The sequence below is a fragment of the Pseudoliparis swirei genome, chromosome 18 (assembly GCF_029220125.1).
Source record: "Pseudoliparis swirei isolate HS2019 ecotype Mariana Trench chromosome 18, NWPU_hadal_v1, whole genome shotgun sequence".
Classification (NCBI taxonomy): Eukaryota; Metazoa; Chordata; class Actinopteri; order Perciformes; family Liparidae; genus Pseudoliparis; species Pseudoliparis swirei.
In genome coordinates this window covers 28,579,509-28,592,008 of record NC_079405.1, presented here as the reverse complement: position 1 = coordinate 28,592,008, position 12,500 = coordinate 28,579,509, and the positions used below count along the sequence as shown (strand labels likewise).

Below are 12,500 nucleotides of genomic sequence, written 5' to 3'. Positions count from 1 at the left end.
GGGGGGAGAGGGGGAGAGAGAGAGAGGGGGGAGAGGGGGGAGAGAGAGAGAGAGAAACCACCTACTTCAAAAGGTCTGCTACTAATAAGTTAAGAGTTACACAAGATCACAGAGTGTATGACATCGTGAGCACACACACACAGATACACACACACACACACACACACACACACACAGACAGAGATAAACACACAGATACACACACACACATACACACACACAGAGATACACACACACAGATACACACACACACAGAGACACACACACACACACACACAGACAAGGTGATATAATTTGTGCAGCAGCCAGCGTTCCTCCTCCTCCTCCTCCTCCTCCTCTCTGGTGGTGAATCATTTCCTCTTCTCTCAGTCCGCCCTTCGTTCTCGCCGTTCTTCCTCTTCTCTTCGTCCCTGCAGCCTCATGGGCCTCCATTCATGTTTCTATCCACAGGCTGAAACTCGCTGCTCTCACGTGAAACACAACACCTCCTCCTGGAGCAGGAGGAGCAGGAGGAGAACCTGCTGCTCCTCCTGCTCCAGACGATGATCTCTGTGACGGGACAGTCGCTGCTAAAGTTCAGCTCTGGGAAACATGTTGATCCCTCCTTCCCTCCCTCCCTCCTTCCCTCCCTCCCTCCTTCCCTCGGCTGTTTCGGTTATTTTCACTCTAACTCTCTTCCGAACGCCCTCTTTCAAATTCCTTTACACTCTCCTGCAGGCTGCTTCGGGGGTGACACACACACACACACACACACACACACACACACACACACACACACACACACACACACACACACACACACACACACACACACACACACACACACACACACACACACACACACACACACACACACACACACACACACACACACACACACACACACACACACACACTCTGTGTGTCCAGACACATTGTTTATGACGGAGCGGTTTCTAATCTGGCCAGGCGTTGGTGTTTCTGTGTTTCTGTGTTTCTGTGTTTCCGTTGAGTCCGTAACCACGACGACGGCCGGAGGCCTGGAATTATGAAGCGGCACAAATATGAACGCCAAGCGGAGCGGCTGCCGCTCCTCCATCACGCCCCCCCCGCCACACACACACACACAACTATGGCCGGGTCACTCCACCTCCACCCTCACGCCGTGCAGCCGCTCCCACTCCGTCCACGCGGCTCCGCTCAGGTCGGAGGTGAGCGTCTGGCTTCCTGGAGAGGGAGGGGACATCTGGCTGGAGGTCAGAGGTCGACAGGGCGGAGCGGCGAGGAGCCGGAGGGACGAGGACGCGCTCGCCGTCCAACCGGTGCAGAGAACCACGGCGGGCGTAGGAGGTCACATGTGGAGGTCGCTCAGGGGGGGGGGGGTGACCTGCGGGCCGACCCCTCGAGCGTCGCTGCTGTCGTGGGGTCAGCCAGCCAATCGGCTCGTCTCTGAGGCCATTGCATCGTCGTCGTTGCCGTGCCGACAGCTTCTCCGGGACGGCGGCGGTGGTGAGGATGTTTTTAAGTGGTGGTAAAACATGAGTGAGAGTAACCCAGTCGCCATGACAACCGGCCCGACGGGGACACGCCGGGCCGCCGGCAAATCCAATAAATAGAAGAGTAAAGAACAAAAGAACAGAGAGGCTGATCGGCCACTTTGCCTCCTTCCTTCTTTTCTTCTTCTCTCTCCGGAGGTCAAAGGTCTAATTGAAATAAATGAGACGATCAACCTTTTGGCCTCAGAGCTATTGTCAGTGTGACGGCGCCCAAAGGGGGGAAAGCACAACAACAACAACAACAACAAAAGAACGAGGACAACCAGAGAACAGGAAGAAGACAACGAGGTGGAAGAGAGGAAGGAAGGAGGTGAAGAGGACTTCACTTAAAACACACCTGAGTAAAGAAGACTATTGTTACCAAGCAGCGCACTGCATCAGGGGAATGGTGTGTGTGTGTGTGTGTGTGTGTGTGTGTGTGTGTGTGTGTGTGTGTGTGTGTCCAGGTCGAAAATGGGCAGGAAAAAAAAGCGAGAAAGAGAAGAATCCGTTCACTCTTTATGAACCCGGCGAAGCGAAACATGACGAGAGGACCAGGATTCAATTAACAGCACACAGAAGAGAGGAGGATATTTATACAAATATATACATATATAAATATATGAATATATATATAGTTATAGATAACTATAAATATATATATATATATAACTATAAATATTTATATATATATACAGATTCATATATAAATGATAAATAAATATAAATATATGTTTAGATATATATTTATATTTATGATTAATTTAATGTTATCTTCATTGATAAAAACACTGCTTTGATAAATAGGGACATTTCTTGTGTCGTGTATATTCAGGAGGTTTTTACTTCCCACCGACTCCGACGTCAACATCTTATCATAAAATGTGACGCACGCCCTCGACTGACAGTACGTCAGCAGTCCGGAAGAGGAGGAGGAGCTTACCGAGTTGATGCAGGCGAGCTCCTTGTTGAGCAGCCATGGCAACGACAGCTTCCCGTGGCCCTTGTAGCACGACTGGATCCTCTCTTTGATCTTCTCTTTGATCTTCCTGAGTGTGAACAGGCACAGCGCCGACTCCTTGGGCGGCTTGGCGCGGTTCTTCTGGCCCTGGGAGAACACCGTGAACAGGATGTCCTCGTCCTCCGCGACGCCCAGCGAGTCGGCGAGCCGGCGGCCCGGCCGCGCCAGGAAGGCGTCCTGGACCAGGCGGTACTCCACGCCGTCCTTGGTGCAGCCGATGGGGAACTCCACGTAGGAGTAGAACTTGGGGTCGTCCACGCACAGCCGCACGATCTTGGAGGTGAAGAACTGCTCGCCGCTGGCGTCGGGCGAGGTCAGCTGCGTGTCCAGCTGCACCGTCAGGTAGTAGACGAACTGCTCGCTGCTGAAGCTGTACACGTAGTAGATGTCGAACGCCGGGAACTTGGACAGCGTGTCCGACGGGATCTTCAGCTGCGACGACACAAACTCGTCCTGGTACACGAAGCCGAACATGTCGGCGTTCTCCTCGTTCGCCGTCAGCTTGCGGCTGGACAGCGTGGGGAAGTACTCGGACTTGCCGTCGATGGGCGTGCCGATGAACAGCTTGCTGGCGGAGCCGTGGGCGGAGCTTATGATGACGCCGGACATGGTGCCCGACTCGGCCACGCTGGACAGGTAGTGCTCCTTGCGGTGGTGCGGCTCGCCCAGCTTGAAGAGGTCGTCCAGGCGCAGGAACTGGCAGATGCCCTGCGAGGCGCTGCCGCAGGCGAGGAGGCGGTTGTGGGCGTAGTCCACCAGGAGCAGCTTGTTGACGTTGGGGGTCACGGCGAGGGTGTGGGGGCAGGACTGGACGCTGGGCGGCGGGTAGCACTTCTCGTTGTCCGCCACCGGGCCCGTCATGTGGCTGCGCAGCTTGGTGAGGTTGCTCGACAGCTTGAAGATCCAGTTGACGGCGCCCACGTAGACCTCGCCGCTTTTGTTGTGGACGGCGAGGTGCGTGAGGCCCGACTCGGCGGGGGAGAACTCGTTGTTGGGCGGCGGGCGGCCTCCGGAGGCGGAGGGGAGCAGCAGCAGCCCCGAGAGGAGGAGCAGGAGGAGGAGCGAGTTCCCCTGGCCGGGGGGAGCGAGGGCACGCATGACCGGGGCGTCTAGGAGGCGGGGCTTAGGGAAGGATGAAGAGAGGAGGAGGAGGAGGAGGAGCACCAGTGCTGGTCCCAAGTCAGTTTTCTTCGTGTTCCACGCTCCTGTCTAGAAGACGCTGGAGGATGGCGAGCGATGCTCCGATTGGTCCGCCGTCAGCGTTGCGTCATCGGGGGCGTCGTCATCGGAGCCCTGGAGGAGAGAGAGAGGAACGCGGTGAGCGGCGGAGCAACGAGACGCCAGAGAGGCGGAGAGAAGACTCACGGATTATTACACAAACATGAGGAGGAGGAGGAGCATCGAGCCGACGTCGCCAAGAGATGAAGAAATAACTTCAAAGTCGAGTCTGGATTTAATCCTGACTGCAGATCTCAGAGGAGACCGGCGCTCTGCTGGGGGGCCTGAGGGTCCAGGGGTCCACACACCGGGCCCTCAGGCCCCTCCTGCTGGTTCTGAACCAGACGATGAGCCGTCTCCCCTCCGGAGCCACGCCCAGGGAGGGAGGGAGGGAGGGAGGGAGGGGTCCATATTTCATTTTGTTTATTTGGCTTAAGAGTGGCGGGAAGAGAATAGAACGGGGGGTTGCGTTGAAATTCCACAAATTGGGCACTTCCTCCTCCCTCACACACAATAATTATGTTCATGCAAATTACAGGACACCAACCTAATGGGGCCTCGTCCTAATCTGCCCCCTCCACCCGGCAACCAACACACTCCAGAGGTTGGAGAGATTGTCCCGGGGGAGGGAAGAAGAGGGGGGGGGGGGTAAGAGGGAAGGGGGGCCAGGACCCCGGAGCCTTAATCCTCACGGGGTCTAATCTCAACGCCACTATCTGCATACGGGGGGAAAAATGGATTACCATCCCCCGACACACTGAGGGGCGGATGGGTGGAAGGAGGGATGGGTGACACACACAGACACACACACACAGACACACACACACACACACACAGACACACACACACAGGAGGTATTGTTATTAGCAATAAAATAAACACGACATCGAGCGGTGAGAGGATCCTAAATATGAGCGAGCGCCAGTAAAGTTTTAGAGCCGAGACAAAGGTCAGCAGAGGTCAGACCACTTCTCCAGAGGTCGAGCACTATGAGCAGCTTTGTACACTTCGGTGTCTCGTTTCCTTTCCTTCCCTCCTTTCCTCCTTCCTTGAACTCGGGCAACGAGCTGACCGGAGAGTCTGGAGGCGTAAAAAGTCCTGAGTTCAGTTAATAGTGCCAACGTAAATCAGTGTGTGTGTGTGTGTGTGTGTCTCTGTATGTGTGTGTGTCTGTATGTGTGTGTGTGTGTGTGTGTGTATCCGTCTGTGTGTGTCTGTGTATTATAATAATCATAAAAATATTAAACAAGCGTTAAAAAAACATGAAACGAGACATAAATAATTTAGACCACGCCCCTTTTCAAACAACCACACGCAACCACACACACACACAACCACACGCACACAACCACACACACACAACTACACATAACCACACGCACATTCAAGAGCTGGAGGGGCAATAAGTGCACAGGGACAACTGCCACTCTGACACCCAGTGCGTGGTATGGATAACTGAGTGTGCCTGTGTGTGTGTGTGTGCCTGTGTGTGTGTGCCTGTGTGTGTGTGTGTGTGCCTGTGTGTGTGTGTGTGCCTGTGTGTGTGTGTGTGCCTGTGTGTGTGTGCCTGTGTGTGTGCCTGTGTGTGTGTGTGCCTGTGTGACTGTGTGTGTGCCTGTGTGTGTGCCTGTGTGTGTGTGCCTGTGTGTGTGTGTGTGTGTGTGTGTGTGTGTGCCTGTGTGTGTGTGTGTGTGTGTGTGTGTGTGTGCCTGTGTGTGTGTGTGTGTGTGTGTGTGTGTGCCTGTGTGTGTGTGTGTGTGTGTGTGTGTGTGTGCCTGTGTGTGTGTGTGCCTGTGTGTGTGTGTGTGTGCCTGTGTGTGTGTGTGCCTGTGTGTGTGTGCCTGTGTGTGTGTGTGCCTGTGTGTGTGTGCCTGTGTGTGTGTGTGCCTGTGTGTGTGCCTGTGTGTGTGTGTGTGCCTGTGTGTGTGTGCCTGTGTGTGTGTGTGTGTGTGTGTGTGTGTGTGCCTGTGTGTGTGTGCCTGTGTGTGTGCCTGTGTGCCTGTGTGTGTGTGCCTGTGTGTGTGCCTGTGTGTGCCTGTGTGTGTGTGCCTGTGTGTGTGTGTGCCTGTGTGTGTGTGCCTGTGTGTGCCTGTGTGTGTGTGTGTGTGTGTGTGTGTGTGTGTGTGTGCCTGTGTGTGTGTGTGTGTGTGTGTGTGTGTGTGCCTGTGTGTGTGTGCCTGTGTGTGTGTGCCTGTGTGTGTGTGTGTGCCTGTGTGTGTGTGTGTGTGTGTGTGTGTGTGTGTGCTGTGTGTGTGTGCCTGTGTGTGTGTGTGTGTGTGTGTGCCTGTGTGTGTGTGTGTGTGCCTGTGTGTGTGTGTGTGCCTGTGTGTGTGCCTGTGTGTGTGTGCCTGTGTGTGTGTGTGCCTGTGTGTGTGTGTGTGTGCCTGTGTGCGTGTGTGTGTGTGTGTGTGTGTGTGTGTGCCTGTGTGTGTGTGCCTGTGTGTGCCTGTGTGTGTGTGTGCCTGTGTGTGTGTGTGTGTGCCTGTGTGCGTGTGTGTGTGTGTGTGTGTGCGTGTGTGAGACAGCTGCCTCTCTGAGACAGGAGACAGACTGTGGGCGCTTAATCACACATTCTTTCCCCGCGACAATAAACACTCACACACACCCTCGTGTGTTCAAAAGGTAAACGGTGTTATATGACGAGACGTTCCTTCAGACACCAGTGTGTGTGTGTGTGTGTGTGTGTTGTTCTCAAATGAAGCTTTCTAAATTTGACAAATATTTATATTTAGTGAATATGTTGGTTCCCAGGACCCTCCAACAAACATCTGGGATCAGAATGATGCTGTTATTCAATTCAGAAAGCGTGTCCTCACATGACACCTCCGAGGCAAGGTCCCCACGGGGCTGCGATTACAAGTATGTGGGAGAGAGGATGTTTCTCCATTTTCTCCACCGATCTTCGGTTCTTCGTTTATGACTCGTAGAACGCTGAGAAGCCCAAATACAAGACGCACTGATTGTTTAAACTCTCTAACTACACATGCACTAACACACACTCTCTCTCACACACACACCATGTTCTCCCTGTTTCTTCTCTCAGTTCGTTCCAGCCATCAAAACGAACTGAAGCAGCAGACGTATAAAAAAATCACAGACACACAAACAGACACCTACACAAAACAGAGACACAAACAGAGCTCCGTCAGATTATTGGTTTACTCTTAATCTCTCGACTGTTTGTGCGAATGGGTCTTTCCATCACACATCCTGTGTGTGTGTGTGTGTGTGTGTGTGTGTGTGTGTGTGTGTGTGTGTGTGTGTGTGTGTGTGTGTGTGTGAGAGAGAGGAGGTAGTTGATATGTAGGTCAGGGCCACACAGTAACAGCTCTCGTCTGGCCGCTCGCCGCTCGGCGTGAAGAGAGCAGCTGACAGCGAGCCGCAGCAGCTCATTGGCTGAACTCGTCCTCCACGGAGACGCAGATCGTCTCCTTCAGAATTACATCATTAAATAATGTTGCTTGTTAATGTTGCACGCTGAAGCAGCGTCGAGAGTCCCCGGGTTTCACTCCGTTCCTTTTCTTCATGTGTAAACCGACTCCAACGTCCTTATCCTTGGCTAATGTAGCATCCTGTATCCCAGCACGCCGTCAGACTGGTTCGTTATAGATTGACAACGTTGGGGGCGGAGCCTGGACCGGAGAGTGATGCGCACGGGAATCTGTCGGATGAGTGATGACTCCTGTCGTCAACAACAATTAAAAAATTCCTGAATGTTTAAGTCCTAAAGCTAAACTGCACCCGCACAGATACGTCAGGAACCCGCCGCGTGGAGGGCAGCGGCGAAGCTCGCCACGAAAATTCACAAGCCCCTCCCCCTCCCCACGACTCGAGTCAGCACAACGCTCGTCACAAAAATTCACAAGCCCCTCCCCCTCAACTCAGGTCAGCACGCACGCACACACACGCACACACACAAGTGCACATGTGTGATCACATGTCAGAGACGCGTCGAGTCCTTCCTGCTCCAACAGAGCATTCCTCGTGATGAGGTCACCATATTGGAATGCAGCCTATTGACTACCCCCCCCCCCCCTCCTCCTTTCTCTTCCTCGCTCACCCTCCACTCGTGAGTTTGATTGACCCCGTGACCCCCAGGGGGCTCGGGGTGGGCCGGAGAACGTTGCTTGTTGTAAAATCCTCTCGGTTGAAGAGGAGAAAAGAATCCTCCTTTTGGTTTTAATGGCGCCGTAAAAAGGTCGCCGCCCCCTTCTGGGACTCGTGTCGACCGCCAACAGAGAACAGGTCTTTAGCAGGAGGAGGAGTTACAGAGAAGAGGATTAAAAAGGGGATGAAATCCAGTTCAAAACTAGATGAAGTCCAGAGAACGCTCCGATCCGCTCCGACCCAAACCCAGAACCCTTTACATCACAGAGCCCGCCGTGTGACCCGGGCCTTCCTCCTCGTCATCACGCTCGACACGCTCACGAGACCCGGGCAGCGGCCCGTCTGCTCGCCACCGGACGACATTGTCCGGAACCAGCTTAGAAACGAGAATAAATGTCGGCCCGGCTGGATCGACAGCGCTGGGTCCGAGGCCGGTTCCCCCATCGACCCGGGACCGCCCCACGATCCATCTCCCTCCATTAGGGAAGGAGGGGAGGGGAGGAGGGGGGAGGACCAGCCACCGCATCACCGGCTGCGACCGCACCCTCCAAATGCTCTGAGGCCGCCGCCTGGCTCGTGTCACATGACTGTGAGCCAAATGAATGTCCACAGGTCGGGGGGGAGGAGAGGAGAAGAGAAGAGAGGAGGAGAGAGGAGAGGAGGAGGAGAGAGGACAGGAGGAGAGAGGAGAGGAGAGGATAGGAGAGGAGAGGAGGAGGAGGAGGAGGAGAGGAGAGAGGAGACGAGAGAAGAGGAGAGGAGGAGAGGAGAAGAGAAGAGAGTGGAGAGGAGAGGACAGGAGGAGAGAGGAGAGGAGAGGAGGAGAGGAGAGGAGAGAGGAGAGGAGAGAGAAGAGGAGGAGGAGAGAGAGGGGAGGAGAGGAGGGGAGGAGGAGAGGAGAGGAGAGGAGGAGGAGAGGAGAGGAGGAGAGGAGGAGAGAAGAGGAGAGGAGAGGACAGGAGGAGAGGAGAGGACAGGAGGAGAGAGGAGAGGACAGGAGGAGAGGAGAGGAGGAGAGGAGAGGAGGAGGAGAGGAGAGGAGACGAGAGAGGAGACGAGGAGAGGAGTCTGTGCATGTTTCAAACACATGTGCAGCTCGTCACCCGAGTGTCACATGACTGAAGCCACAGCACTTCAACTCAGACCGCCGAGCCCTTCACAATAAAAGCCTCTCGTCCGCATGAGGAGCTCCAGGGCTTCACCACTGAGACCAGAGGATGCTGTCGCCTTGAATCCTTGAATCCTTTCCTAATAGACTCATCCAGGTCACCAGACTCTCAGCCTGCAGCTCCTCCTCCTCTCCTCTCCTCTCCCCTCAGAATCCCTGACACGATGACGTGATCGGCGGCGCTGGAGCGCTGCCAGAGGAGGCCGGGTGGACCGGTCGGTCCAGAATGACGACTACCGGCGCATTGTGTGTCAGGGTGTGTGTGTGTGTGTATGTGTGTGTGTGTGTGTGTGTGTGTATGTGTGTGTGTGTGGTCGGCCAACGGTTGTTGTGTCCCTCTGAGTTTACGTTGGAAACGAACTGAGAGAGAAAATAAAGCAGAACGAGTCGGATGGGAGACGAACACCTCAAGAGTTACAGGGAGGAAGAGGAGGAGGAGGTGCAGAAGAAGAGGAAAAGAAGATGAGGAGCAGAAGAAGAGGAGGAGCAGTGTGTGTGTGGGGGGGGGGGGGGGGCGTCAGCAGCAGCTCCTCATTAGATCGGTTGGCTGAGCAGCTCTAGAGCAACGGGGGGGGGGGGGGTACTCCTCTCCTCTCTCTCTCTCTCTCTCTCTCTCTCTCCCCCCTCCCCTCTCTCCGTCAATAAGCTCCAATGAGGATGCCAGTGGGATCAAAACAGGAAGTGCATGTGACTGAATGTGACTGATCACTTCCTGTAGGACGTTGACGCTCTACTCCTCTTCCCTCTTGAGGAATCTCAATGTTCCTGCTTTCCTCTTCCTTTCCTCTTCCTCTCCCCTCCTCTTCCTCTCTCCTCCAGCTGACTCTCCTCCCCCCATGTAGAGCAGCCTGGAGGACATGCATTAAAGGGCCGGTGACACATAACATGCATTAAAGGGCCGGTGACACATAACATGCATTAAAGGGCCGGTGTCACATAACATGCATTAAAGGGCCGGTGTCACATAACATGCATTAAAGGGCCGGTGACCACATAACATGTATTAAAGGGCCGGTGACACATAACATGCATTAAAGGGCCGGTGACACATAACATGCATTAAAGGGCCGGTGACACATAACATGCATTAAAGGGCCGGTGACACATAACATGCATTAAAGGGCCGGTGACCACATAACATGCATTAAAGGGCCGGTGACACATAACATGCATTAAAGGGCGGTGACACATAACATGCATTAAAGGGCGGTGACCACATAACATGCATTAAAGGGCGTGACCATAACATGCATTAAAGGCGGTGACACATAACATGCATTAAAGGGCGGTGACCACATAACATGTATTAAAGGGCGGTGACCACATAACATGTATTAAAGGGCCGGTGACACATAACATGCATTAAAGGGCCGGTGACACATAACATGCATTAAAGGGCCGGTGACACATAACATGCATTAAAGGGCCGGTGACCACATAACATGTATTAAAGGGCCGGTGACACATAACATGCATTAAAGGGCCGGTGACCACATAACATGCATTAAAGGGCCGGTGACACATAACATGCATTAAAGGGCCGGTGACCACATAACATGCATTAAAGGGCCGGTGACACATAACATGCATTAAAGGGCCGGTGACACATAACATGCATTAAAGGGCCGGTGACCACATAACATGCATTAAAGGGCCGGTGACACATAACATGCATTAAAGGGCCGGTGACACATAACATGCATTAAAGGGCCGGTGACACATAACATGTATTAAAGGGCCGGTGACCACATAACATGTATTAAAGGGCCGGTGACCACATAACATGCATTAAAGGGCCGGTGACCACATAACATGTATTAAAGGGCCGGTGACACATAACATGCATTAAAGGGCCGGTGACACATAACATGCATTAAAGGGCCGGTGACCACATAACATGCATTAAAGGGCCGGTGACCACATAACATGCATTAAAGGGCCGGTGACACATAACATGCATTAAAGGGCCGGTGACCACATAACATGCATTAAAGGGCCGGTGACCACATAACATGCATTAAAGGGCCGGTGACACATAACATGCATTAAAGGGCCGGTGACCACATAACATGCATTAAAGGGCCGGTGACCACATAACATGCATTAAAGGGCCGGTGACCACATAACATGCATTAAAGGGCCGGTGACACATAACATATATTAAAGGGCCGGTGACCACATACCATGCATTAAAGGGCCGGTGACACATAACATATATTAAAGGGCCGGTGACCACATAACATGCATTAAAGGGCCGGTGACCACATAACATGCATTAAAGGGCCGGTGACCACATAACATGCATTAAAGGGCCGGTGACCACATAACATGCATTAAGGGCCGGTGACCACATAACATGCATTAAAGGGCCGGTGACCACATAACATGCATTAAAGGGCCGGTGACCACATAACATGCATTAAAGGGCCGGTGACCACATAACATGCATTAAAGGGCCGGTGACACATAACATGCATTAAAGGGCCGGTGACCACATAACATGCATTAAAGGGCGGTGACCATAACATGTATTAAAGGGCCGGTGACATAACATGCATTAAAGGCCCGGTGACCACATAACATGCATTAAAGGGCCGGTGACCACATAACATGCATTAAAGGGCCGGTGACCACATAACATGCATTAAAGGGCCGGTGACACATAACATGCATTAAAGGGCCGGTGACCACATAACATGTATTAAAGGGCCGGTGACCACATAACATGCATTAAAGGCCGGTGACACATAACATGCATTAAAGGGCGGTGACCACATAACATGCATTAAGGGCCCGGTGACCACATAACATGTATTAAAGGGCCGGTGACACATAACATGCATTAAAGGGCCGGTGACACATAACATGCATTAAAGGGCCGGTGACCACATAACATGTATTAAAGGGCCGGTGACCACATAACATGTATTAAAGGGCCGGTGACATAACATGCATTAAAGGCCCGGTGACCACATAACATGCATTAAAGGGCCGGTGACCACATAACATGCATTAAAGGGCCGGTGACCACATAACATGTATTAAAGGGCCGGTGACCACATAACATGCATTAAAGGGCCGGTGACCACATAACATGCATTAAAGGGCCGGTGACCACATAACATGCATTAAAGGGCCGGTGACCACATAACATGCATTAAAGGGCCGGTGACAGAGTGAGAGGCTGTTCCTGAGCAGCTGATCCATTGTTGTGAAATCCTTTTGTCTCTTTGAGTCTCATTAGAGGACTAAAATACTCCTTCACTTTTAAGTGGAGACCAGTTCTGAGAGCCGAACACACACACACACACACACACACACACACACACACACACACACACACACACACACACACACACACACACACACACACTGAGTGTCACATCACGCCTCGCATGACATCACTCAATGGAGACGGGTCACCTTTGACCTTTAGTGGGAAGGTTTATGGCATGAAAATTGGCAAGTTGCC

The 12,500-nt window shown here is 52.9% G+C and overlaps 1 protein-coding gene across 3 annotated transcripts in view; it reads right to left on the bottom strand.

Annotated features, from left to right (window-relative positions):
* Positions 1-12,500, bottom strand: part of LOC130209041 (plexin-A1-like) — a 37,982-nt gene that overhangs the window by 5,085 nt on the left and 20,397 nt on the right. For all 3 annotated transcript variants that reach the window (XM_056438566.1, XM_056438567.1, XM_056438565.1), the window contains one exon: positions 2,458-3,828. In XM_056438566.1, the coding sequence (XP_056294541.1) occupies positions 2,458-3,633 (1,176 nt within the window). In that variant the 5' untranslated portion in view covers positions 3,634-3,828. The remainder of the gene's footprint in view (positions 1-2,457; positions 3,829-12,500) is intronic.